The following is a 27,953-nucleotide window of genomic DNA, read 5'->3' as shown; positions in this document are numbered from 1 at the left end:
CTAGGTTTGAAGATGGGGTCTTGTTTGCGGAGCCCCAGCTCTCTGTACTGGGGATGGAACCCAGGGCCTTGCATCTGCTAGGTAAGTAAAATACTCTGAGATTGAGTCAGTCGTCCCCATCCCTGCACCCCCACTGGGGGATTCCAGGCAGGTGCTCTACCACTGAGCCACACCCCAGGTCCTCACTGGGGGATTCTAGGCAGGTGCTCTACCACTGAGTCACACCCCAGCCCCTCACTGGGGGATTCTAGGCAGGTGCTCTGACACTGAGCCACACCCCAGCTCCTCACTGGGGGATTCTAGGCAGGAGCTCTACCACTGAGTCACACCCCAGCCCCTCACTGGGGGATTCTAGGCAGGAGCTCTACCACTGAGTCACACCCCAGTCTCTGCATGTATTTTATATATATTTATTATGAGTGTGTGTGGCCCTGGGGGTATAGAGCTAGAAAAATAAGAGTGACTTTCCCAGGCCCAAATTCACCCTGCAGCCCGACAACACTCTTGGGCTCCCTCTACCCACCAGGCTCTTGGGGATTGGCTAGGAAGCTCAGGCCTGCACAGGCCAGCTACGTATCTCACTCACAGCCCTTTCCTCCACCGGTCACACCTACTTGGCTGACCCCAGGAAGGAGCCAATATCTTCTGGAGGTTCTGTGACCCACAAAGCCCTGACTCAAAGTTGACAGCCCTTAGTTTTGGGGTTTGTGTCCGGAAATCAGAACAACTGTATGGAGGGTTGAAGGTAGAGTCAGTGGGATGAAAAATAGAAGAGGCTGGGGAATCCACAGCCACCATAAACTTAATGCTGAGATTATCCACATGCAAGAAAGAGATGGATTTTACAGAAGAGAAAACAGCCCAGAGAGGCAGCAGCATCTACCTGGGGTCACACAGCATCCCCAGCTACGGTTTTCCCACTCCAAACCCAGGCTGGGTGCATAAGGGCCTCCCTCAGTTTCTGCCTCTCCCACTATGGCAGGAGTTGTGGGGAGGGTGCTGAGCACACAACTACTGTCACCCCAGCTTAGCTTTGGTCCCCTGAACCAGGCTTTCATCAGAGGGACAAGACTGCAGGAGCTCCTGGGGCTCGGACTCCTCCCCATTCCATGCTGTCCCTTTCCCGAGCTGAGGAGGGACCCACCTGACGATCTAGGGGTGTGAGACCTCCAGGCAGAGCCGAGCAGCAGTGGCAGGTCCTGTACTAGCGGCTGTCTCCACTTCCCTGGAATTAAGCCCCTCCAGGGCCCTTTATGAACCAGAGAGGTGTGGTGTGAGGGAGGAAATCGAGGGTGTGGCTTAAGACATCTCACCTGAGATACACCCCCTCCCAGGCAAAGGGCTGCGTCCAGACTTGGTCCTGGAGCTGCCACCAGAATGACCAATGTCCTCCCTGAAAACCACAGAGATCCCATCTTGTCAAGTCCATGGTTCTCACCCGATCCAGAGCAGCACAGGGGACCAGTGACCCCTCCAGCTGCCTACAGTCCTTCCTCTCCTAACCCTGTATCGGCAACAGAGACTCCTCCCACTATCTCTTCCCCCTCCCTCCCTCCCTCCTTTTTTCCTTCCTTCTCTCCCTTCCTCTCTTCCCGTCCTTCCCTTTACTTCTTTTCTCTCTCTTTTCTTTAGAGAGCTCACTATGCAGCCTTGACTCTCTTGGAACTCACTCTGTACACCAAGCTTGGCCTTGAACTCACAGAGATCCGCCTGCCTCTGCCTCCCGAGTGCTGGGATTAAAGCTGTGCACCTACTGCCTTTGACCTGCTCTGTCTTTGTTTTCTTTTGACAAATGATAATTTTGTCTTCAAACAGGTCATTTTTCTACTGCTTCAGTATTTTCTTCTCACTTAACACGAAAGTCACGGAACTGGAACACCTGTCCCTTTCTTTCTGTCTTCTCCCAGTTCAAAATGCTTACATCTCTTCCGGACAGCATCCTCCTGGCTCTGCGTTAGGCTCAGCACGTCTAACCCTGTGCACAGGCTCCATTGAGCTTGCGGCCTCTTCCAGGAGATTGGTTTTGTCTGTCCATCTGCCCACCAGACTCACCTTGTGTTGTTGTTGTTGTTTCGAGACAGGGTTTCTCTGTGTAGCTTTGGAGGCTACCCTGGAATTCGCTCTGTAGACCAGGCTGGCCTGGAACTCACAGAGATCCTCCTGCCTCTGCCTCCCGAGTGCCAGGATTAAAGGTGTGCGCCACCAAGGCCTAGAATCCCGCCCCCCCTTTTTAAATATTTGTTTGGTTATTTTATGTATATGAGTGCTTTGTTTTCATCCACACCAGAAGAGGGCACCAGATCTCAATATAGATGGTTGTGAGCCACCATGTGGTTGCTGGGAATTGAACTCAGGACCTCTGGAAGAGCAGCCAGGGCTCTTAACCTCTGAGCCATCTCTCCAGCCCCCCCCACTTTTAAGATTATTTTTACTACTTGTGTGTGTGTGTGTGTGTGTGTGTGTGTGTGTGTGTGTGTGTGTGTGTGTGTAGCTCAGAGCTCATGAAAAGGTGTTGGTTTCCCTGGAGCCAAAGTTCCTGGCAGTTGTAAGCTTCCCAACACTGATGCTGAGAACTGAACTCAGGTCCTCTGCAAGATCAGTGTATGTTCTTCTTTTCTTTTTTGGGAGAGGTGTTTTCAGACAGGGTTTCTCTTTATTGTTTTGGAAGCTGGCCTGGAACTCACTCTGTAGTCCAGGCTGGCCTGGAACTCACAGAGATCCACCTGCTTCTGCCTCCTGAGTGCTGGGATTAAAGGTGTGCACCACCACCAGCCACCTGGCACATAATATACTTTGATCATACACCATTACCTTCTAATCCTCCTACCCCTCCTGTTGAACCCCTTCTTCTGGATGAGGTCCTATTCTATTAAAAGTCTCTTTTTCATAAACCCCAAGTCTGCTTTATACTGGATCAAGCCTGTAACCCTAGCACTCGAGAGGTGGAGGCAGGAGGACCAAAAGTCCAGAAGCTCCCCTCAGCTACTTAAGGAGATGACTGGCGGCCAGGGCCAGGGGGAGAGAGAGATAGAGAGAGAGACACACAGAGAGAGAGAGACAGAGACAGAGACAAAGAGACAGAGACAGAGAGAGAGATAGAGACAGAAAGACAGACAGAGAGAGAGACAGAAAGACAGAGAGACAGACAGACAGACACAGACACAGAGAGAGAAAGAGAGAGAGACACAGAGAAACCGAGACAGGCAGACAGACAGACAGAGACAGAAAGACAGAGAGAGAGAGAAACAGAGACAGACAGAGAGAGAGAGAGAGAAAGAGAGAGAGACACAGAGACTCAGAGAGACAGAGACAGACAGACAGATAGATACAGAAAGACAGAGAGACAGAGACAGAGACAGAGACAGAGACAGAGACAGAGACAGAGAGAGGACCATATAGTCAGGGGTACAACAGCACTTCCATCAAGTGTGATGAAACACTTGCCACACCCTGTGCCATGATGTGTAGATTCCTGGCCTCCCAAAATGTGAGCTAAATGTGAAGTCGCCTGACTCAGACATTCACTTTTGAAAATTTACTTTTCTTATGTATTTGTTTGTTTGTTTATTATTTTTTTGTGTTTGTGTGTGTGTTGAGACTGAGTTTCTCTATGTAACCTTAGCTGTCTGGAACTATCTCTGTAGATCAGACTGGCCTCCAACTCAGAGAGAGAGAGACAGAGACAGAGACAGAGACAGAGACAGAGACAGAGAGACAGAGAGAGAGAGAGAGAGAGAGAGAGAGAGAGAGAGAGAGAGAGAGAGAGAGTGGGGCAAGCCAGGTCAACATATTTTAACAAATTACTGATGACTACTCCTTTTTTAATAATTTGGTTGGGCAAGTTCGCATTCAGAGTTCCCAGAATTCCAGGCTGGAGTGTGTCTTTGTCTACTGACCAACCCCACAGGCTGATGGCTCCCTTTCTTATCCCAAACCCCATCCAGCCTTCACCATGGTGGCCTCTGATACGCTTGTGTCTGTGCCCCAGCCCCAAATTCACGATCAATGCTCCCATTCTGCCAACAGCTGTCCCAGGGAGACACCCCTGCGTGGTCCTTCTCAGGACGATGAACTGGGAACGACGGGTTCACAGTCCTCGCAGGCATGCCGAGACTCTTTTGGACCAAGATTTCCAGACTTGGGTTCTGGCCATGGATTTCCCCTTGGCTCTGAGATGATTTGGGAGCCGGGCAAGGAACTCTTTGTTCCTGTCCAGGGACCAATTACACAAAGTCACATTTGCCTAGAATTCCCAAGGATGGACGGGGGTGTAACTCAGTAATGCTTGCCTGGCATCCTCCCACATAATGTACACACACACACACACACACACACACACACACATACACCACACACACACTACACACACACACACCACACACACCACACACACACATACATCACATACACACCACACACACACACCGCACACACACACCGCACACACACACACACTCACACACACACATACACCACACACACACTACACACACACACTCACACACACACACTACACACACACACCACACACATACTACACACACACACCACACACATACTACACACACACACCACACACCACACACACACCTACCTTGTACCCAGATTGAAATGACACAGCAGCTTCTCACATCCAACTCCCTGGCTCATTGTATGACTCTCCCTGTCTTGAACAGCTGCTACTCAGGGGCCTCTGCATCTCTCTCTTAGAACTTCTATCCAGCCCCAGTCTACTGACGGGAAAAATACTGTTGGTCACTGCCTCTGCAACAGGCTTGGAAGGCCCGGAGGGGACACAGAAAACTCAGGTTCAGCCACTCTGGCTCTGCCTGGGCTCCACAGACTTTTCTAGTAATGCTGACATCCTTCTTGTGCCCCAGCAGCCTGACAGAGTGGTCTGAAGCCAGGACTAGCGCTCTGCTATCTTTTGTTTTGTTTATGAGACGAGACAGCTTCTCTTACTACGTCATGCCCTTGAATGTGTGATCCTGTTAGCGCAGGCTCTTGAGCGCTGATATTAAAGCTTGTGCCGCCATACTCCACTTTATCCTGTCTCCACTTACCCCCAATATTGAGGATTGTATCCAGTCTTCTTTACCACTGAGCCATCCCCCAGCCCCTCACTGGGGGATTCTAGGCAGGGGCTCTACCACTGAGCCACACCCCAGCTCCTCATTGGGGGATTCTAGGCAGGTGATGATCTATTGTTGAACGTATCACAGAAATTTTTTCACTTTTTATTTTGAGACAGGGTCTTATTAAATTTGTGATCCTCCCTGCCTCAGCCCCTGAGTGCTGAGATCACAAGGGAAAGCCACTATGCCCAGATTAATCCTCACTTCATGTGTACATGTACTTTGTGTGTTCACATTATGCATGTTCACGTGTGTGTGTGTGTGTGTGTGTGTGTGTGTGCAGGCGCTCACCTACACACCATGTGTAGGCCAGAGGAGGACATCAGGTGCTGCTCTACCGCTCTTCGTCTTTCTCCTTTGAGACAGGGCTCTCACTGAACCTGGAGCTAGGTCGGTTGTCAGCAAGCCCCAGAGATCTGTCTGCCTTTACTCCTCAGTTTTAATCTGGGTTTGTATGCCTAGCTTTTTCTGTGGATGTTAGGGATTTGAACTCAGGTCCTCATGATTGCACAGCAGGAGCTCTTACCCCCTGAGCCATCTCCCTAGCCCTTAATCCTGACTTCTCAATTATGGGATCTTAAATGATTTGCTTTTCTGTGCCCCCGTTTTGCTCTATGAAAATGGGTGCAGTAGCAATACTAACGGACAGGACTGATGTGACAGCTCGGTGAGTTACCGTGTTCATCCAGCCAATCTTTGTCACATGCCAGCTTTGGGTCATGCATGAAAGAGCCAGAACCATGCTAGACACCGGGAGCTAAGTTACGAATGAGTCGAAGGCTCTGGTCACAGATAGTCCCTTCCTGTGCAGGAAGAATTAGCGGAGGTGACAGGAGGTGGCAGGAGGTGGCAGGAGGTGGCAGGAGGTGGCAGGAGGTACGGGAAATAAAAGAGAGCTGCGTGTGGTGGCACTCATGTAATCCTAGCACCTAGAAGGTGGAGGAGGAGCTCAAACCTGAGACAGCAGAGAAAGACTTAAAAACAGATGAATGTCAGGACTGCAGAGATGACGCAACTATTTTTCCAGAGCACCAGGGCTCAATTCCCAGCACCCACATGGAAGCTCACAGTTGCCTGTAACTCAAGTTCCAATGTATCTGACTCCTTCATACAGATATACATGCAGACTAAACACCATGCACATTTAAAAAAAGAGGAATGCGAACGCTGAGATTTCTAGGTGGATAAAGGCACTTGCCGGCAACTCTAAAAACCTGAGTTCAATCCCTGGAACCCACATGGTAGAAGGAGAAGAATCAATACTCACAGATGTTATCACACACACACACACACACACACACCCCAGACACACAAATACACACATACCACAGACACACATACATACTACACAGACACATGTACACACATACATCACAGACACAGAAACACACACAGACATCACAGACACATGGACCAACAAACACACCCTAGACACACAAATACACACATACCACAGATGCACATACATACCACACAGACACATGTACACACCACACACATACATCACAGGCACACATACATAACACACAAACACATGTACACACCACACACATACATCACAGGCACACATACATAACACACAAACACATGTACATACCACACACATACATCACAGACACACATACACACACACATAGCACAGACACACATACATACCACACAGACACATGTACACACTGCACACACAGAGACACACACACACACTGTAATTTTTAAATAAATAATAATTGACGGTACTGTTTGGGATAAGGCAGTGCAGAACGGTGTAAAAGTTCCTTGTCTTGCTGCTGTGACTAAACACCTGGTAAAACTGACTTAAGAAAGGATTTATTGGGGCTGGGATTGGCATGGGAAACAAGATTGTTTCTAACCTAAATAAAAAATAATAATTAAAAAAAAGAAAGGATTTATTTTGGCTTACCATCCATCATGGCAGGAAGGATTGGGAGGCCAGGACTCAATGTTCCGTCAGTGACAAAGCTGGAAAACAAGGAAGCTGGAGAAAGTCCCATCATAGGCCCCTAGGCTTGCCTTCCCTCATCCCACCAGGAGCCAATAACGTGACGTCCTTCTACACTGCAGAGAAGTCACTGTGACCCCCTCTCTCCCAGGCTGGAATCCAGATGGCTCCTCTTGAGAACCCAGAAGACTGCGTGGTGGCAAGCTGCTCTCTCTCCATGCAGCCAATTTAAAATCACAGACTTCACCTCGAAGAGATCATTTGTTCATTTATTCCAGAGCCAAATACAAGTGGCCTGGGAACATAGATTCTGACTACCTCAAATTCCTCGTTCCAGTGTAGAAGTGGTTACATGTGATTTTCATTAGCTACGTAAAAAAGAAATGAGACAATGGGCTGGGAGGTGGCGCACGCCTTTAATTCCAACCACGAGGAGGCAGAGGCAGGCGGATCTCTGTGAGTTCCAGGACAGCCAAGGCTACACAGAGAAACCCTGTCTTGAAAAACCAAAAAAGAAAAAAAAAAGAAAGAAAGGAAAAGGAAAAAGAAAGAAAGTAGAAAGGAAGGAAGGAAGGAAGAAGGAAAGGAAGGAAGGAAGGAAGAAGGAAAGAAAGAAGGAAGGAAAGAAGTTGTCAGTGTATCAAGCAAACACAACTATAAATGGGTTGCTTACTGAGGTGAGGGAAACTGCTATAGGCTTCAGACACAATCTGATGGCATCCTTAGCTTTCAGATTGGTGAAAGGTCGTGGTCTGCAAAGGATATTTTATGAAATCCTGGTAGTCACAAGGATGTTAGATCAGACACAAGTGTGAGTAGACGTGGCTTTCTGAAAACAGTCCAGGATTTATTTGGCTCTGGCTTGCAACATTTTTACTTTAGATTTGCGTTTATGTACTTTTTTTTTCTTTTCTTTTCTTTTCTTTTTGTTTTTTTTTTTTTTTTTTTTTGGTTTTTCAAGACAGGGTTTCTCTGTATTGTATTGGAGGCTGTCCTGGAACTCGCTTTGTAGACCAGGCTGGCCTCGAACTCACAGAGATCCACCTGGCTCTGCCTCCCAAGTGCTGGGATTAAAGGCGTGCACCACCAACGCCCGGCTTGCATTTATGTACTTTTTTAGTGTGTGTGTGTGTGTGTGTGTGTGTGTGTGTGTGTGTGTGTGTGTGTGTGTGTGTGTGTGTGTACAGTGCCTGAAGAGGCCAGAAGAGGGCCTCAGATCCCTTGGAGCTGGAGTTTGGAGCTGGAGTTACAGGCAGCTGTGAGTCACCCAACAGGGGTGCTGAGAATGGAGCTCTGGTCTTCTTGGCCTTCTGCGAGAGCAGCGAGTGAGTGCCCTTGATCACCGAGCCGACTCTCCAACCCTGGCCTGTACCGCTTTGACTGTCCACAGTCCTGACGTTTTATCTCTTTATCTTGTAGACTCTTTAGCATCCCCCTCCCCCATCCTTTTCTCTCTCTTTCTTCCTTTCTCCTTACCCCATATCCTTCTTCCTTTTTCTGGAATCTTCTGTTCACCCAGACCCAATGTGGTAAGGGCAGAGAAGAGAGAAGCACAGAGAGTCAAGATGAGCTTCCATAGTCAAGTTGGGTTTATAATTGTGTGAGTGTGTGTGAGTGTGTGTGTGTGTGTGTGTGTGTGTGTGTGTGTGTGTGTGTGTGTGTGTGTGTGTTCCCCTACTGAGAGTTCCCTAACCAGCCTGGATCACCCAGGGAGATAATGTCACAAACCCTGCCTTGATGGCCCAAGTTTCTTCCCTGAAGCTCATTAGGGTCATCTGTAGAGACATGTGCCTCTGTCTCTCAGGTCTGGAAACAGGCACAGGGACCCCGCAGCGCCTCCTCGGGCAGAATGGAGCCAGGTTTTCTGGCCCCATCTAAACTTTTGTTTCTTTATGGGCTGAAGCCTGGTAACCCGGGATTTGATTCCTAGGACCCACATGCTGGAAGGAGACAACCAACTCTCAGGAGGTGTCCTCTGACCTCCACACGCAACCTGTGACATGCGCCCCCATGCATAAATGCAACTGAAAAACTTAAGACTAACAAACAAACCCTCCCCTTTTTTGCCAGGACTGGACATTGAACATCGGTTCTCACGAGTGCTGGTCAAGCACACTATCACTGAGCTGCGCCCAGCCTTGGACTACCTTTTCTGAAGCTCAAGAGGGGGATGGGCAATATCCAGGTCTGGATCCAAGCCCAGAGCCCAGAGCTTCCCAGGGTGAAGTGCCACTTGAGCTCCGGCCCCACTCTCCCATTGGGGACATTGCAATCTGACTCCCAAGTCCGTGGTTCTCAGGAAACCTGAGCCTGCCCCAGGTGCAGAGCTCGTGGGAAGGGCAGGGCCCACTGCTTGGCCTGTGGAGAAAGCCTCCGCTTTTATCCTGACTGAGGCTCCGTGGCTGGGACTGCACACAGGCAACTTTGTCCCTAACATTCAGGACCCAGTGCACTGGGCCACACTAGGAAGAGGTTCAGGCAGGGCCAGGGTTAAAGCCATGTTGTGTTTTCAGAGTTGGAAGAGTGCCGGACCCCAGCAGAGGGTTCCAGTGATGGGTAAGCATGCATGTCCCAGATCAAGTCTGGAAGGACACTTTACTGCAGAAGTGATTTCTTCTTTTTTAAAACAAATTTTAAGAATTACAGTGTGTGTGTGTGTGTGTGTGTGTGTGTGTGTGTGTGTGTGTGTGTGTGTGTGTGACAGAGAGAGAGAGATACACATGTACACATGCATGCTGAGGCATGTGTGCGGAGGTCAGAGAACAACCTCTGCCATGTGGGCCCCTGGAATGGAACATGACAGCCAGATTTGGCAGTCTGCAGAAGGGAGAGCCAGTCAGTGCCAACCTGAGACTCGGCACTGGAAACTGACATTTCCAGGAGGAAGGAAGAAGAAAAGGGAAGTCAGCCATCTCATTGTCTCCAGAAGTGCTCTCTAAACTAGCTTGTTGGTGCAGGCCTGTCGTCCCAGCTACTCGGGACTCTGAGTCAATAGGACCACAGGTTCAAGGCCGGCCTGGGTTACAGAGTGAGATCAAGAACAGCCTGGGCGATTTAGTGAGACCCTTTCTTAAAAATGAAAAGTGAAGCTGGGCACACGCCTTTAATTGAAGCATTTGGAGCAGAGGCAGGCGGATCTCTGAGTTCAAGGCCAGCCTGGTCTACAGAGCGAGTTCCAGGACAGTCTGGGTTGTTATACAGAACCCTGTCGCGGGGAGGAGGGGGAAAGAAGAAAAGAAAAAAAAAAGTGAAAATAGGGCTGGAGGTGTGGCTCAGTGGTAAAACTTTTACATAGCATGTGTGAGGCTCTGGGTTCCAACCCCAGCACAGGAGAAGGGAAGGGTGGGAGGGAGGGAGGGAGAGGGGAGGGAGGGAGGGAGGGAGGAAGGAAAAAAGGAAGGAAGGAAGAGTGAGGGTGGGAGGGAGGGAGGGGGGAGGGAGGGAGGGAGGAGGGAGGGAGGAAGAGGGAGGGAAGAAGGGAGGGAGGGAGGCAGGGAAGGAGGGAGGGATTCTGTTTGGTGTGGGCACTGGACTGTCAGCGCCCTGCTCCCTCATTAAGACTCTTGGCAGGGCACAGTTTACACCCACACTCTCCCCTTTGCTTCCTGGGCTCCCAGGGATTTCGACTGCAGCTTGTTCTTAGGTCTTCACTCGCTCTCTCCAAGTCTCCCCTGGAAAGGTCCAGAGCCTTCCCTTGTCCCTCCTTCCATCTCTGCCACCAGGTAATGACAGGGTACACATGGACAGGCCGCTCGTCCACTGCTCAGGAGACTTCCCTTCCGGGGAGAACAGCCACGGGCTGCGATGTCCCCTGACCTGTGTGCGTGCGTGCGTGCGTGCGTGCATGGGCATCAAGACAACAGGCAGCTGTCCTTCCCTGGTAGGCCCCTTGGGACACTGGGACTGATGACAAACTTTGTTCCTTAAGAGAGGCGGGTGTGCCACCTGAAGTCTGTCCTTCTGGGGCTCCCCTGGAAGGCTATCTTTATACGAACCTTTGGGGGGGGAGCTGATGGGTCACACCTGTAGGACAGGGAAGAACAAGCATGAGACACACGGGCCCCGCTGGCCACAGGAATGCCCCATGTCCCGGCCACTCACCAGGACAGAGGGGCGGCTGGTCCATAGCAGGCTCCCCTCGTGAGGCCTGACTCTCCCTTGGCAGACATTTCTGTGTGTGAACACCTAGGTCAGCCAGCAGTGTGTGACCCAAAGAGTTAGACAGTCGTGGGAGATTGGGCTCAGCCTCCCGGCCCCTGTAGGGTCCTCAAGAGGACAAGTAGAGAAACCTCACAATGATCTCTGACACAAAAGGGATCCAGCCTAAGCCTCTGGGGTGGTCTACATGGCCTGCCACCCTGGGCCACTCCTTGCTGGCCCTGCGTGGTCTCCTATGGCACTGTCAGGTCAGGCCTGGCTGACAGCTCTCGGCTGTGTCCCACCCCGGGGGAGGCAGTGACTTCTCCCCGAGCTAGGCCTCCTGTTGCCCTTGCCAGGCTGAACCGGAACCAGACCTCGGTGAGCTGGGGGGTTCACGGGCTCTGAGGGAGTCTGTATGCACTAGATGAGGGGACGAATAGGATAAAGGGAGGGTGGGGTGATGGAGTGTGTAAGGAGTGAGGGAGGGATGAAGTGTGGACTATGTGAGTGTGTCAGGGTGTGGGAATGAACCAGTGGAATGCTGTGGGGTGAATGAGTGTGTCAGGGAGTGAGGAAGAGTAAGTGAGATGGTGGGGGCGGGAGGGCGGGGGCTAGGGAGAAAGCCTATGAGTCTGAAAGACCGAGCACCGTCTGGACAGGCCTCAGGCTTCTGGGTGCTGTGGGCCTTGACATTTATGTGAGCTGTGTGGAGAGCTCCTGTGGGCTGAAGAAACCGAGCTCTAACCAAGTGTGTGAATCTTCAAGCTCAGGCTGTCCCAGTAAATTGCCAGGATAACAAACAAGACAGTGCCTCACGCCTTCAACCCCAGCACCTGGAAGGCAGAGGCAGGAGGATCTCTGTGAGTTCAAGGCCAGCCTGGTCTACTGAGCGAGTTCCAGGACAGCCTCCAAAACAATACAGAGAAACCCTGTCTCGAAACAACAACAAAAAGCAAGCTGGGGAGGACAGGGTTCTCAGCTAACCCTCCACATTGCTGTCCATCACTGACGGAGGTCAGGACAGGAGCTCAAGCGAGACAGGAGCCTGCAGGCAGGAGCTGATACGAGGCCATGGAGAGAGCTGCTTACTGGCTGGCTTCCCCAGGCTTGCTCAGCCTGCTTTTATGTTTGTTTGTTTTGGTTTTTCGAGACAGGGTTTCTCTGTATTGTTTTGGAGGCTGTCCTGGAACTCGCTCTGTAGACCAGGCTGGCCTCGAACTCAGAGATCCGCCTGCCTCTGCTGGGATTAAAGGCGTGCGCCACCACTGCCTGGCAAGGATGCGGTTTCTGCATGACTGTAGATCCCTCACTGACTAAGGGAACAGCCTTAGGCTGCTTCGCTCTGGCCAGGCTGACAATGCCACTCACCTGAGTGTGCAGTAGGTACCTATAGACAGGAAGGAGGCCTTGACTCCAAGACTGATAACCCAGACCTTCAGCTCTGTCACCATCGCGTGCGACCACAGTCATGTGTCCAAGGCTTCGTCTCCCACCTGCCTGGTCCCCTGCCTGAGCCTGGACCTGGCTGGCTTCCCTTCTCTCCACCTTCTTGCCTGCCTGGCCCTGACTGCATGCCTGCCTTACCATTTCTGGCTACTGGCTCAACTCCTGTCTCCCTTACCTTGTATTCTCCATCGGGAGATCGGTTTCCCTGTGTCTGAAGCTGGAGCAGGGGTTGGGACTTCTCCTCCAGCAGCCCCAGAGCACTGCCTGTCCTGGGGAAGACAGGCCGACTGTGGGGCACGAGTCTGCCGCTCTGCAGCCCCCAGCTGGCAGGCTGGGCGAGTGGAAGTCTGCAAGCATCCTGGCTGGTTGGTCCTGCCTTGGCTGGGGAGGGGATGTGGGCTGAGGGGTAGAGGTTTGAGTGCAGCGAGGGAACGGAGGTCAAGGTTTTTCCTTTCCTGCAAGAGTTAGAAAGCCCCCGAATCTCTGGTTCTTGAAATCCTCCTGTTTTGCTGGATAGTGGTGGCGCATGCCTTTAATCACAGCACTCAGGAGGCAGAGACAGTCAGATCTCTATGAGTTCGAGGCTAACCTGGTCTACTGAACAAGTTCCAGGACAGGCTCCAAAACAATACAGAGAAATCCTGTCTTGAAAAAACAAACAACAGGAGCTGGAGAGAAGGCTCGGAGGTTAAGAGCACGGACTGCTCTTCCAGAGGACCTGGGTTCAATTCCCGGCACCCACATGGCAGCTCACAACTGCCCGTAGCTACAAATCTGATACCCTCAACATTGACATGCCCGAAAAACACCAATGCAAATAAAATAGAATAACCTTCACTCTTATCTTTAAAAAAACAAACAAACAACAAAACAAACAAAAAAACTCGTTTCATCCTCCCTTATCGTTGGAATTAAAGGCATCTGTATCAGGTGAATTCTATTTTCCCCTTCAGTGCTGGGATGAAACTGAGCTTTTTTTTTTTTTTTATGTGCATTGGTGTTTCACCTGCACGTATGTGTGAGGGACTCAGATCCCCTGGAACTGGAGTTGCAGACAGCTGTGAGCTCTCTTGTGGTGCTGGAATCAAACCTGGGTCCTCTGCAAGAGCAGCCAGAGCTCTTAACCACTGAGCCATCTCTCCAGTCCCGAAACTGACCTTGCTAGATATGTCCTATACCACTGAGCTACACCACCAACCCCCTGACAATTCTTTTGTACCCGACAGTACATGCGTTTGTTCATGCATTTGTAGGCGTGTTCACCAATGTGGGCACTTGAGGCCTGAGGGTGATGTGAGGGTACCTCCAATCGCTCTTCACCCTTCGGGGCCCCTCACTGAAACTGGAGCTCACAGTTCTGGGTAGGCTGGCCAGCCAGCTGGTTCCAGGAATCTCCCTCAAAGGACTAGGTTACAGGGACACATGGTCATGCCTGTTTGTTGTTGTTTTTTGAGACAGGGTTTCTCTGTGGCTTTGGAGGCTGTCCTGGAACTCCCTCTGTATGTTGTTGTTTTTTAATGGAGTGTGGGGATCCGAAGTCAGGTCCTCAGGCTTGGCCAGCAAGCACTTTACCCACTGAGCTACCTCCCCAGCTTTCAGCAATTTTTTTTTTTTGATTTTTTGAGCCAGGGTTTCTGTGTGTAGCCCTGGTTGTCCTGGAACTCGCTATGTACACCAGGCTGGCCTCAAACTGAGATGCTCCTGCGTCTGCCTCCCGAGTGCTAGGGTTAAAGGCGTGCGCCACCACCGCCCGCCCAGCCAACAGTTTTTTATTTATCCATTTCCTCACTGTTCTGAGCAGCCCGGGCAGGGTCACGCAGACTTTTGTTTGACAAACACTGAGTGACAGGCTTGCACTCGTGTGCCCTGCACATGTTTTCATGGCATGTCTCTGACCCCAGCCTGGGGTCAGCCACAGGACACGTGACTTGGCAAATAGGAGAGGGCTGGGATGCCACAGGCCCTAGGGGGTCTTGTGGAATCCATGCAGCTGGAGGCTATCCACAGAGACAAATTATAGTTCAGGTCAGACTGCAAGTCTCGCCGCCCCCCCTTCACCCCCATCCAGGTGTTGCTTTTGGACCTAGAGAAGGAAAGACTCCATTCTCTGAGATTGCAGCCCAGAGCCCAGGCGAGGCAGATTTGCAGTGAATGCAAGGTGAAGGCTGCCTGCAGAGCAAGTCAATGGCAGCCTACGGGCAGGCTCTAAGAAACAGACTGACACACTCTGGCTTAGCTCCAGGTTGCCCGTGTGTTGGTTCCAGACCATGGAAACGTCCAGGGAACAGAGGTCTAGGGGCAGCAAGTCAGTGCAGGGCAGTTGGTGTAGGAAGTTTGAGTCTGACCCTGCTGCTGTCTGCTACCGAGTCTTCCGCATACTGGGAGCCCATTAGGAAAGCCAGTGGCGGGGGGATCCAAGATGATCCCACAATTCTTATAGCCTTGCTGCCAGGGAAGCATGGTGCTTGGCATTTGCAGCTGTATCCAGTGAGCCACCTTATGGAGGAAGGCAGAGAAACCAACCATGGACACACAAACCTCTCCACACTACAAGTACCTATCACACCCTTTCTGGGTCTGGAGGGGGGGGAGGGGGAGGAACCATGCCTAGGAGCACACATGTCTGTACTTAGGAGGCGCCACTACAGGTAAAATGCCAGGTATGGCTGGAGCCCAAAGCTCTGGGTCCTATCAGATTCCAGCTGTGTCTTCACTGAAGCCTAGATGCCACCTGGGCACCTGGTTCCTTGACTGTGAACTCACTTTCCTTATCCAGATCACGAAGTTCCATCTTCAGTCACGCCGTGCTGGCTTCTGTTGGCTTGAGTTTCACAAGGACAGTCGGGTGTGCCCATCTTCAGACTACGGTCTCTGGAGGAGCAGTCTGGGGCAGGAAGTCATCTGTATTGGAATACCTAGGACCCCTCCGATGCAGCCCAGAGCAGCTCCTGGAAGCGAATGCTGTGCTACATTCTAAAACACCTGAGCAAGTAGCGTGCTTTCCAGCCCAGTGCTGGAGGTGGAAGCCAGGGCCACTCGTAGGCTAGACATGCACTCTGCCACCAGCCACACGCCCAGCTCCAGGACGGGTCACGCAGACCAGGCTGACCTTAGAGATCTGCCCGAGCGCTCTGCCTCTGAGTGCTGTGGGAGAAGGCAGGCGCCACTCTCCTCAACTCCTGTATTTTCAGAGACAAGGTCTCACTGAGTGCACTTGGGCGTCCTGGAGCTGTCTGTAGACTGGGAAGGCTTCAAACTCAGGGATCCGCTGTCTCCACCTCCAAGTACTAAGATTAAAGACATGTGCCACCATAGCCGCTTATTTTTATTAAACAAAACAAAACCCAAGTTTTTTGAGACAGAGTCTAAGTTGCCCCAGGCTAGCCCCTTGTTGTACCCAGTTCCGGGTTGATCATACACATTTCTTCCTCACGTCTTCTACCCACTTCCCGAGTCAGGCCCCCACCGCCGCCGATCCCTGAGCACAGGGGTCCTTTTTGTCACCGCACCCATTCCTGTTGTTCCAATCACTTCCCACCCCGGACCGACACAAAGAACCCACACACCACTGGCAGGTTGGAGGCTGGTTTATATGAAGGTTAACTCACAGCAAGGACCACCAGCACGCTGCTGCAGGTCACCACTGCCTGGCAGAAGTCAGGACAGGGAGGGCTGGAGGGGAAGACGATGTCACAGACTGTCCCAGGCACACCAGACACCAGCAAGGACCCACGGGTGCCGATGACAACCGCACTTTCCAGCAGGGGTTGCAGAGCCTCAGACTCCATGGGATCCCAGGCTGTCCTACTCCTCACGTAGGCGGTGGCTGGCTTCAGACCCACTTAGTAGCTGGGGACGACCTTCAACGTCCCATCCCGCCTTGATCACAGCTGATTACAGGCATGGCTCGCCACACCCAGTTTTATTTCCTGTGTCTGAAAGCTGGGCCAGTAAACTTTACTTCATAGAGCTGCCTTGAGGGGAGACGACACAGATATATAGGGACATTTATGGAAGTACTCAACAGAGGTATTTAATAAATAATCCTTTTTTTTTCCTTTGTGGAGCTGATGACTATTCTAGGTAAACACTCTACCACAGTGCCCCAGGCCCACCTATTTTTATTAGTTTTAATATAGAGTCTTGTGATATACACAGCCTAGGCTGGCCTTGAAACTGCTCTGGAGCCCAGACAGACCTTGACCTTCCAAGCAGCGGGATGACAGGCCAGCACGCCCTGGCTTCAATAAATAACTCTTAAGACATTCCTCGCTCGGGTAGACCTTTCTCTGCCCAATGTGCCTTTTCTGCAGACTGGCTAGGGCATGGCGACCTTGGATGATTCCTTGGAGCCAGTAGCCCCTGGGGTACCCAGGGCCCCAGAATACACAGTGCCAGGACAACTGATGGAGGAGGGAGGCTGTAGCCCCTGGGAGGTCCCTGCAGGAGCTGGGTACACACTGGAGGCATTGGGGTTAGGACCAAAGTGGTTCTGCACATAACACAGGCCAGAAGCAGGCTGGTATGGAGGCAGGCTGGGCATGTGACCGGGAGGCCAGGAGGCTAGTTTCTGGTTATTGGCATGCTGCATCTGGGTGACAGGGTGACTTGGGGTCAGATGAGGGTGGCAACTCTGTGTGGGGTAGGAGCCGGGTGCAGGGTTCAGCCTGGAAAGGAGTAAGAGAAGAAACAGTCATTCTGCTGGCAGGGACAAGGCACACTATGTCATTTTCCGAGATGACAGCATGGATGGGGCCACGGCCAGCAGCAGGTTTCAGGGGAGGAGGAAGATCGATTGGCAGGGGTAGGGGAAGTGGGAGGTGGGGCAGGTGTATGTACATGTCTCTTTCTCCAATCATCAATGTAGCTAAGAATGACCTTGAGACAGCCGAGCAGTGGTGGCGCACGCCTTTAATCCCAGCATTCGGGAGGCAGAGGCCGGAGAATCTCTGTGAGTTCAAGACCAGCCTGATCTACAAGAGCAAGTTCCAGGACAGCCTCCAAAGCCACAGAGAAACCCTGTCTCGAAAAACAAAAAACAAACAAAAAAACCCAAGAATGACCTTGAACTTCAGATCCTCCCTGTCCCTCCAGAACATTTAGGTTACAGGCATGAGTCACCACACCCCACCTGTGTAGTGCTCAGGATCCAATCTAGGGATTGATGCGTACTAGGTAAGAGTGCACGCATGTAGGAACACGTGAGAACTCTGAGTACTGTGAGACAAGTTTCTTCAGTACACAGAACTACCCTTGGACTCTGTCTGCATGCTCCTCCCAGGTGTAGCAGGCAGCAGTGAGCCACATCAGCTGGTGTTACCCATGCCTCCATGGAAAAATGCCACGCGTGGCTTGTCCCTGTGACTGAACACCTTGCTCATGATTCTTCTTAGCCCTCAGGTATAAACTGCCTGTTGTTAAAGAAGCTGGCTATCGCATGAGACTTTAGTCCACCTCAGTTTTAGGAGCCGTGTCACCAACTAGGTTGGTGAGCTCCCACACAAATACAGGGCTGGGGCGTGGCTCAGTGGAGACCTGCTTAGTACGTGTCCAGCCCTGATCTCCAGCCCAGCTCACTAGCCCACTCAGCTCCTGGGACAGCTCCCTCCCTTTCCTTTTCTTTGGAGACAGAGTCTCACTAAAGTCTTAGGCAGCCTGGAACTCTCTATGTAGACCGGCCAGACCTCAAACTCACAGGGATTACCTGCTGCTGCCTCCCGAGTGCTGGGATTAAAGATGTGTATTACTTTCTTATTAAAATGAGTTTCTATTTGTGTGTGTGTGTGTGTGTGTGTGTGTGTGCATGCGTGCTTGTATGTATGTGTGTAGTTTCTCTGTGTGGGTGGTTGGGGTGTGCGTGTGTCAGAGAACATTCAGGAGTCAGCTCTTTCTCTACCATGTGGGTACCAGGGACATATCTCAGGCCCTCAGACTTGGTGGCAGATGTCCTTACAGACCCAGAGACAAAACTGTCCACACGGCAGCTCAGGTGTCCTGTCGTAATACTCTAGGTGACTGTTAGGACACCGGAAACATCATGTTCTGTTCTGGTGCCTGCAGCCAGTCTTGGCAACGAGCTCCCACCAGTCACGTGAGGAACAGGGAAGAGAGGGACACAAAGGGTACCCGCCTCACTCCTTCCCAGCAGCCAAGTTAACTCAGAGCAGAAGTCCTTCTGGCTCCCCGCGGCAGCTGCATCCACCAGGACTGAGTGAGTGAGTTAGGACTTGTGACACACAGGGGACGCTCGCATGCTAGGCACACACTCTACCGCTAGCCACGGACCATGCTAGGCACACACTCTACCGCTAGCCACGGACACAGCCCTTGCCTTCTGCAGATGTGGTGAACGGAGGTGGCTTTCACTTTGTAGCTCGGACTGGCCTCCAACTCCAAATCCTCCTGCCTCAGTGCCTCCCAAGCCCTGCTTCTTCCTCAGCTTTAAAAATTGCTCAAAAGGAACAAGCCCTGGGTTCCATGCCCAGTACTACATAAACCGAGCATATTGGTGCACACCTGTAATCCCCAGCACTGAGATGAGGCAGCAGCATCAGAAATTCAGGGCCATTTTGGCTAAACAGCTATTGAGGAAGGACTGGGCTATGGACACTCTGTCCACAGATAAACCACACCCACCACACCCACACCACACCCACACCACACCCACACACACACCACACCACACACACATACACACCACACCACACACACCACACCCACCCACACCCACACACACACACCACACCACACACACACACACCACACCACACCACACCCACACACACCCACACACACTGTCCCCTACACACACACACCCACACCACACACACACCCACACCACACCCACCACACCCACACCACACCCACACCCACACACCACACACACCACACCCACACACCCACACCCACACACCCACACACACACACACACTGTCCCCTACACACACACACACACCACACACACCCACACACACACCCACACCCACCCACACACCCACACACACCCACACCCACACCCCCACACACACACCAAATAGCACAGAACCCAAACCAAGTAGTTCCAGTTCAACCAAGCTTGCTGCGGACATTGGGAGTGGAAACACCCCGCAGTCAGAGCTGGGAAGGAGACCCTAGGTCACAGCAGGCTCCTTCCTGGACTGTCACCTGGGAACACATGTCCTCTTTAGCCTTCTCTATAAAGAAGGTGTGAGGACACATAAGCTCTGGCGCTTGCCTAGCAGTTTTTAAGAGCAAACAAGCCTGGACTGGAAAAAAAAGTCAGTCTTACCTGCTCTTATTAGGGAGCTAAGACACTTTCCTTTGGGGGAGCTAAGAGACTCCTTTCAGGTCTTCCTGCCCTGTCACCTACTGAGCAGACTGTCCAAGCATGGCTAACTGCCATAGCCCAGTGCTACCTGGAGAGCATTTGCTGACTAAGCAGTGTTAAGACGATTATCTCTCGAATTGCTCAGAAGTACATGCAAGTGTCCGTCTTCTGCCACTCATGCTTGGTTCCTTTTCACACAGGGCAGCAGCAGGGTTCAGAAGAAATTTGTACACTGATTTTCTTTCCTTATTTGCAGTGCTAGAACCCAAGGCCTCCCATGGATTAGATTAAGTGCTCTACCACTGAGCCACACCCCAGCCCCTCACTGGGGGATTCTAGGCAGGTGTTCTACCACTGAGCCACACCCCTGCCCCTCACTGGGGGATTCTAGGCAGGGGCTCTACCACTGAGCCACACCCCAGCCCCTCACTGGGGGATTCTAGGCAGGTGCTCTACCACTGAGCCACACCCCAGCCCCTCACTGGGGGATTCTAGGCAGGTGCTGAGCTAGAACTACAACCCTTCACTGCAGAGAGCTGAGAAACTGTGCTCCCCCTCCTTTACCCTCCAAGATGAACCAACCAAGATGAACCACACCCTTTACCATGCTCTGCAGTTGCTCTTGGAATGAGACTGAGAGCCAGCTGTGGGATTAAATCTACAGCCTGCTATCTGAGAAGAACAGACAAGAGCCTCCCAAGTTCAAAGCTGACCTTGGGTTTCTGACTCAAAAAACCAACGGCGGGGGTGGGTGGCAGCACAGTGACAGAGCACCTGACTAGCCTGGGAAAGGCCTTGGGCTGGACCCCAGCAATGACCAAACGGGCGGGGGCTCCATCACTTACTTCCGGCTCTGTGCTGCTCTTCTTTCAGCAGAAGAACCTGAGATGTACTTGAACAGGGGAACCCTCCTCATGGCACTGAAGGGGAACTTCTGATCAAGCTTCAGAGCTACTCGCTCAGAGAGGTCGAGGGAGTAGCAGTAGGTGAGTCCATCTGAGGCGGGTGTATTAAGTAAAATTGAAGGCAGCAAGACACAGGCAGCTGACGCGCCCTGAGGACCCAGCCCCTGGGAGGCACAGGTATGCGCATCGGTCTCTGCAGAGACGTGGGTATCCCCAGCCACACACCTCACAGGGACAATGCGTGGTGTGCGTTAGAATTCACAATGGAGCCGGGCGCTGGTGGCGCACGCCTTTAATCCCAGCACTCGGGAGGCAGAGGCAGGCGGATCTCTGTGAGTTCGAGGCCAGCCTGGTCTACAGAGCGAGTTCCAGGACAGCCTCCAAAGCCACAGAGAAACCCTGTATCAAAAAAAACAAAAAAACAAAAACAAAAACAAAAAGAATTCACAATGTACCTCCTGGGCCTCCCGACCACTGCCATGGGTCACTAGTCATTCTCTTTTGGCTTTTTGAGACAGGATTTCTCTGTGTAGCTCTGTAGACCAGGCTGGTCTTGAACTCAGAGATCTATCTGCCACTGCCTCCTGAGTGTTGGGATTAAAAGGCATGGACCACCATGGCACGGTTCAATATGGCATCTCTGGAAGAAGCATTTTCTCCATGTAGTCACCATCTTTGTTTTGGTCCACCACTGCCTCCATAACTACAAAGGTTAGAGCCTGTTCCATATATCCTTCAACAAACATTTATTCTGTATGTGTATACATGCACATGGCTTAGAAGCAATCACCTTTACCACAGGGCCACCTTACTTGCCACCCTTCAGTAAATATTTATGAATATCCACTAAGCATCTATTTTATGCCTGCAGCAGGGGGTAAGTACAGGTTGAGTATTCCTTACCAAAATAATTTGGGTGAAATATCTCAGGCCTTACGGGGTTATTTGAACACTTGCATATGCATGGCAAACCTACTTACATTTCACCTGTACTCACATAGCCTGAGGTGATTGTACACAGTATTTTGGGTGCATCCATGTTCTTACTTCGATTATGGTCAGGCCAGGTGCAGAATGTTCCATTTGTGTTGTGCAAATGTTCAAAACATTTCCTAAGTTAAGGAGGCTCAATCCCTTATTGCTAGATAAGGGTAATGCTGGCCATGTAGGAACTTGACCAGGCTGATATATCACAGGGCCTACATTGGATCCCCAGCCCTGCCTAAAATGGATAGTTATGGTAATAATCAGGCTATAATCCTAGCTACTCTAGAAGCTGGGGGATTGGCTTCAGTCTTCTGCCTCAGTCAGCTCCAGACCCAACTGCCCTATCTTACACCTTGCCCCAAAACTACAAGAGGCAAACTCAGTGTGGTGTACACACCCACACCTTTGATTCCAGCGCTCAGGAGGCAGAGACCTCTGAGTTTGTGGCCAGCCTGCTCTACATAGAGAGTTCCAGGACATCTAGGGCTACATAGTGAGACCCTGTCTCAAAAAGAAGTTACCTTTAGAGGGTAGGGGAATCTAAAGATGGCTTCATAGTTAGGTGTGCAAACTGCTCTTCTAGAGGATCCAAGTTCAGTTCCCAGCGCCCACACGGCAGCTCACCACAATCTGTACTCCAGCTCCAGGGGGCTCGCCGCCCTCTTCTGGCCCTCCTCACATGCCAGCATGCAGGTGTACATGTCCACAGACTTGTCCATGAGTAAAAATAAATCTAAAAACAAAAGTGCACACCAAGAAATTTATAACTGGGGTGTGGAACCAGATATGGTGGTGAGTGACAACAATCCTAATAGTTAGGAAACTGAGGTATTGAGCCTAGCCTGGGCCATATAACAAGACCCTGTTACACAACCCCTTTCCCTCTGAGAAAAAAGAAAATTAAGGGCTGGGGTGTAGTTCAGTGGTAGAGTGCTTATTAACCATGCCCAATGCCCTGAGCTTAATACTCTTTTTTTTTTTTTTTTTTTTGGTTTTATGAGACAGGGTTTCTCTGTATTGTTTTGGAGGCTGTCGGACCAGCCCGGCCTCGAACTCACAGAGATCCGCCTGCCTCTGCCTCCCAAGTGCTGGGATTAAAGGCGTGGGCCATGAACGCCGGGCCTGAGCTTAATACTCTTAACCCAGCAAAAACAGAACAAAAATCTCATCAAGCCCAGGTCTGCTTCTTAACTGGTTCACGAACATCTCCAGGTGTCTCGACTCTTCCAATGAACACTGTGTGAGCGCCTGTGTGCGGAGGCCAGGTGTTGGTCCTCAGGAATTAGTGTCTCTCACTTGATCTGGAACTTATCACACTAGGTGAGGCTGGTGGGCCCGTGTCCACCTCTGCAGCACAGGGACCCGGGTTTAAGTTCCAGGGCTATGACTTTTGTCCTCAAGCTTGCACAAATGCTTTACTGACAACGCCATCTTCCTGGCCCTCTTCCCGTGAAGCTTCACACTAAAGTTAGCTGAGTAGATTACACCTCAGTTTACAAAAAAAAAAAGGTCAGGCCAGTATAATTAAGCTTAAACTGCTAACAGACTGTGCTGAGCTGGCCTGAGCAGGCAACCATATTTGCATTTTCCTGATGAGTGCTGGACCAGGGAGCGGAGGAGAGCTGCCCATGGCTCCGAGGTTTTCCAAGCTGGAGCCAAACGCAGACTGCTTGTGTAAGAGCCTGAGACCGTGTACCTGGCACGCCCCCCACAACCCTCACGAGGGTTTGCCCTGTGGCGTAGCGTCTCTCGGCAGTGCCCTTCCGGAAAGGATACACGACAGGCCGATCAGAAGGCCAGAGACGTTACTCAGGAAGGAGGTCTGAGGGATGAGCCAGGAGGCACACAGCAGCAGCCAGGGCACGAGCACGGAAGGCACCACCACCCCGAACACCAGGGCCCGCCTCATGCGGGAGCGCACCGAGGTGACGCCCAGCATGGCAAAGGCCACGGGGGTGAACCCCCGGGCGTCCTCCACCTCCCCCAGCTTGGACAGCGACGACACGGACTCGAACGACAGGTAGATGACGGCGGAGAAGACGGTGAAGATCAGCGTGAAGAAGCAATGGCGGACGGTGCCCACGGTCCTCTCAAAGTTGCCGGCAAAGCGCCAGATGATGACGGCGCCGCAGAGCAGGGAGACAGGGCTCTCGTAGACGAAGATGTAGGTCACCAGCCTGTAAACTGAGGATGGGTTCCAGTTAACGGTGCAACGCAGCGCTGCTCCAACCAGGGCAGCTGAGCCCCAGGCCAGCTTGGGACGGGCGCCCCGCGGCTGAGGCTGCAGCTCAGTGGGCAGGGTGCCTGCCTGCCTAGCAAAGTCCCAGTGTCCATTCCGGCACCGCACACAGGAAGTGGAGGTGCCGAGGGCCCAGCCCTCAGGAGTTCAGGGTCATTTTTGGCTACACTGTGAGTTTGGAGCCAGCAGTCTACACGGGACCCTGTCTCAAAAATAAATAAAAACAGAACAGGAAAAGTGAAGAGTAGTGTTCCCCATTCAGGGCCTAAGGATATAACAATATCCGTTCCTTCCTGGCCTTGGAGCCAGGGTTATCAGGGGCAATGCTCATGACTCAAAGCATGTATGTGCATATAATGTAGTCTCCATTCTTTCCTGGCCCTGGACCAAAGGCTGTCAAGACCAGTTTCTATGTGTGAAAAAGATAGCTTTTTCTGAACTTGCCAAATGCTTTATAACATTATCTTAGATTTTCTTTTAAAGATCTGCTCTGTGTGTGTGTGTGTGTGTCTGCATGCCACCTGTGCACAGGTGCCTACGGAGGCCAGTAGAGTGCGCTGGGTCCCCTGGAGCTGGCAGCTGCCCCGTGTGGGTGCTGGGAACCAAACTTGGGTCCTCTGTAAGAGCAGCAAGCTCTCTTAACTGCTAAGCCATCTCTGCAGCCCTCAGAGTTTAGACTGGCAGTCTGAGGGTTCATTAATTGTAACAGCTTTGGGGTAGACCGAGTGTCACTTAACAGAGCATGCTTGACTCCTCAGCTATAATTCTGGCCTCTCCTTCCAGAGGCTGTTCAGGGGCAGAAAACAGGAATCATGAATAATTTTGGGTTTATAAGGACTATGGCATTACCATTAACAATACAGAGAAATTACAAGTCCTTTCTAAGAGCGCTTTTCCAGTTTTACAGGTGAGTCAAGGTTTATATGCCATGAGATAGCAAAGTCCTTCTCTCTGTCGTGAGACACGGTTTCACTATGTAGCCTATAAATTGCTATATAGACCAGGGTGGCTCTTGTTTCCTGAAAGTCAGGATTATAGCTGTAAGTCATCATACTATCATACTTGGCCTTTTTGGGTTTTTTTTTCTCTTCTCTTTCTTTTTTTTTTTTTTGAGACAAGGTTTTGATACGTACCCCAGGCTGGCCAGCCCCAGCCTCTGAGAGCTGGGACTACAAGCGTCTGCCATCCTATTTGGTTTATACCTTTATCTTTTCTAAATAAAAGTTATTACTAACATATATAATTTTAAAAATGTATCTTTATTTATTTGTGGGTACACGAGATGGCGTGAATGGGGTCCATAGCACCCCTGTGGAGTTCAGAGGAAAACCTGAAGGAGTCCGTTCCACCATGTAGGTCCTAGAGACCAAACTGCAGTTCTAATGATTGGTGGCAAGTGACTTTACCTGCTGAGCCACCTTACAGGGCTCTAATGTACTTTTTTTGTTTGTTTATTTGAGACAGAGACTCACTATGTATCACTGGCTGGCCTCAAACTCACTATGTAGATCAGGCTGGCCTCGAGCTCATAAGAGACTCACCTGCCTCTGTCTGCCGAGGGCTGGGATTAAGGACACACTCTACCACGCCTGGCTCTCTAATTTACTTACCTCTGTGGGCTGAAACCTTAACCTAGGAGAGACAGAGGAAGTGACAGTGTCCTTAGGAGTGTAAGACTTGAGGGCATCTTGGTTTATTATAACCAGGGCTGCCTGGGCTCAGTTAAATCCAACGTGCACACCCTCACAGCTGCAATCGCCTCACTGAAGTAACAGGCCAAACCCAAGACCTCCAAGGGTCCCGTATCTCTACCCGTTCATGAATCCCACACTCGCACAAACAGGGCTAAGCCCATGTGATGTGATGCAGGTCTGTGTCCTAGGACTCAGAAGGCTGAGGCAGGAGGATCACGGGCTTGAGGCCAGCCTGGACTATTCAGTGAGTATGGCCATTCTGGTCTAAATAAATAGCAAGACCCTGTTCCAAATGAAAAAAAAAAAAGAGGGTGTGAACCTCATCTTGGCCGGCACTTAGCTGACTGTAAGAAGTGCTACATGTATCCAACACAAATCAAAAAGTTTCAGTTTTAGCAGGGCGTTGGTGGCGCACGCCTTTAATCCCAGCACTCGGGAGGCAGAGACAGGCGGATCTCTGTGAGTTCGAGGCCAGCCTGGTCTACAAGAGGACAGCCTCCAAAGCCACAGAGAAACCCTGTCTCGAAAAACCAAAACAAAAAACAAAAAAAAAAACAAAAAAAAAACATGGGAATCATATATCCAAACCTTAGTTCTAAACAGCATACTAAAAACAAAAAGCTGGGTTACCGTCTCAATATTATGATGCATTAGCTCCGTGACTCTCTGTGTTCAGTCTCAATTTCTGGTAAACAGAGGCAATTTAATATTGTCATGAAATCGCTGTGAGGATTACATCGGGAGCAACAGGGATTTCCCAGGAAACAATGAGAAAGAAATAAAGACCAGGAATGCTGTCTTGTACAAAAGGATGATTACAGACTTAATTGGGCTGAGGAATTTATCTGCCCTGAGGAAACAAATACTTTATCAGGGGCAGAATACGGCCCCTTTCCTCCTTAGTCGGGGATTAAGGGAAAGACGCAGCAGGAAATTCTAGGCTCACGAGGAAAACCCATTCACGGGTGTGTGTGTGTGTGTGTGACAAGTGACGAAGTCCCATGGTCACGATGGAGGTGAGAGCCGCTTGTTGTGCTCCTGCGGGGCTGGCTCAGGCCTTTCGGCAGGTGCGGGTCTGCATGCATGACCCTGAGGGGCGCAGGAAGGGACGGACGGGTCTGCGGTGACATGCATGGGGGCAATTCTGGGTAGGGGAAGGAGCTGGCGAAAACGACGGTGAGGCTTTGGACAAGCCATGCCTGAGCTCCAGTGTGGAGAGCACCGATGGGCACGGAGGCTGGGGGTCTGCTGGCAGTGAGGGGCACGTGGGGGTCCCCGGGCCGAGGGAGCGCGCCATCCCCGCCCGGGCGCGGCTCACCTTGCCAGTTGCGCAGGGCCTCGGAGCGCAGCGACAGCCCCGAAGGCGCCAGAGGCGACTGCGGCAGGAACAGGCGGGGCCCCGACACCAGCAGCGAGAGCAGGGCGGTGAAGAACGTGGCGGAGGGCACCTCGGGACACGAGCACCAGGAGCGACTCGCGGGCCCTGGGGCCGCCATGGCCGCCAGACGTTCCTGCGCGCCCCTTCGGCGCTCCCCGCCCGCCTCGGCAGTTTCCGCCTACCTGCCGCGGTCTCCACCGGCAGCTGTGCAAAGCCGGCCTCCTCTCAAGCCCCGCCCCACGAAGGAAGGAAGGACCAATCCCGTGAGGCCATCCGCCTTTACCCGCCCAAAGGAGGCCGGGAGTTGTAGTTTCAGCCGGCCCTCTGAGGCTGCGCAGGCTCCCTCCTCAGAGGTAGTCTTGTTCAAGCCCAGGCTTCAGTTTACTTCTACTCTCTCTTTAATTATTTTTTAAAATGTAATTACATCTGTTTATTTGTCTGAGTGTGGGTGAGGGGCACGTGCGTGCAACGTGGGTGGGGAACAGTCGACAACTTCAGGGAGATGGTTTCCTCCCACCTGTGGGTCCTGGGCATTGAATTTGGGTTGTTAGACTTAGCAAGAGCCTTTACCTGTTAGCCATCTCGTACAGCTTCTCCCAAAGATGGTCGCCGCCCCGCAGGTCAGCAGGAAGCAGTCTTAAGAACTCAATGTTCTTATCCCCTAACCTGCCAAGTCTAACACCCCCACCTCTTTTTAATCATAAATAAAGGTGGGAATGAAAGGTTCGGGCATTACGCTGGC

At 51.6% G+C, this 27,953-nt stretch overlaps 1 protein-coding gene and 1 long non-coding RNA gene across 5 annotated transcripts; one reads left to right on the top strand and one right to left on the bottom strand.

The window, feature by feature from the left end:
• Positions 1-16,554, top strand: LOC121134067. Of its 2 annotated transcripts, none has more exons than XR_005871084.1 (2): positions 1-81; positions 15,458-16,554. It is a non-coding gene; the product is annotated as an uncharacterized LOC121134067 (long non-coding RNA). The 2 variants fall into 2 exon arrangements; XR_005871083.1 differs by lacking the exon at positions 1-81 and adding an exon at positions 9,213-9,651.
• On the bottom strand, positions 16,251-27,427 carry Rhbdd2 (rhomboid domain containing 2). Of its 3 annotated transcripts, none has more exons than XM_040731685.1 (4): positions 27,152-27,427; positions 23,677-24,084; positions 21,911-22,019; positions 16,251-17,348 (listed from the first exon to the last, which is right to left on the bottom strand). In XM_040731685.1, the coding sequence occupies exons 1-4, from the start codon at positions 27,327-27,329 to the stop codon at positions 17,000-17,002; spliced, it is 1,044 nt and encodes a 347-aa protein (XP_040587619.1). In that variant the 5' UTR covers positions 27,330-27,427; the 3' UTR covers positions 16,251-16,999. The 3 variants fall into 3 exon arrangements, with proteins under 3 accessions (XP_040587619.1, XP_005080423.1, XP_012976272.1); XM_005080366.4 differs by lacking the exon at positions 21,911-22,019 and adding an exon at positions 20,854-21,004 and having other exon boundaries at positions 27,152-27,419; XM_013120818.3 differs by lacking the exon at positions 21,911-22,019 and adding an exon at positions 20,854-21,004 and having other exon boundaries at positions 23,677-24,077; positions 27,152-27,283.
• Between the last annotated feature and the right edge of the window lie 526 nt (positions 27,428-27,953).

Source organism: Mesocricetus auratus, unplaced genomic scaffold (assembly GCF_017639785.1).
Source record: "Mesocricetus auratus isolate SY011 unplaced genomic scaffold, BCM_Maur_2.0 Super-Scaffold_100025, whole genome shotgun sequence".
NCBI lineage: Eukaryota > Metazoa > Chordata > Mammalia > Rodentia > Cricetidae > Mesocricetus > Mesocricetus auratus.
The sequence above is the reverse complement of the archived record's forward strand: the minus strand, read 5'-3'. Positions and strand labels throughout refer to the sequence as shown.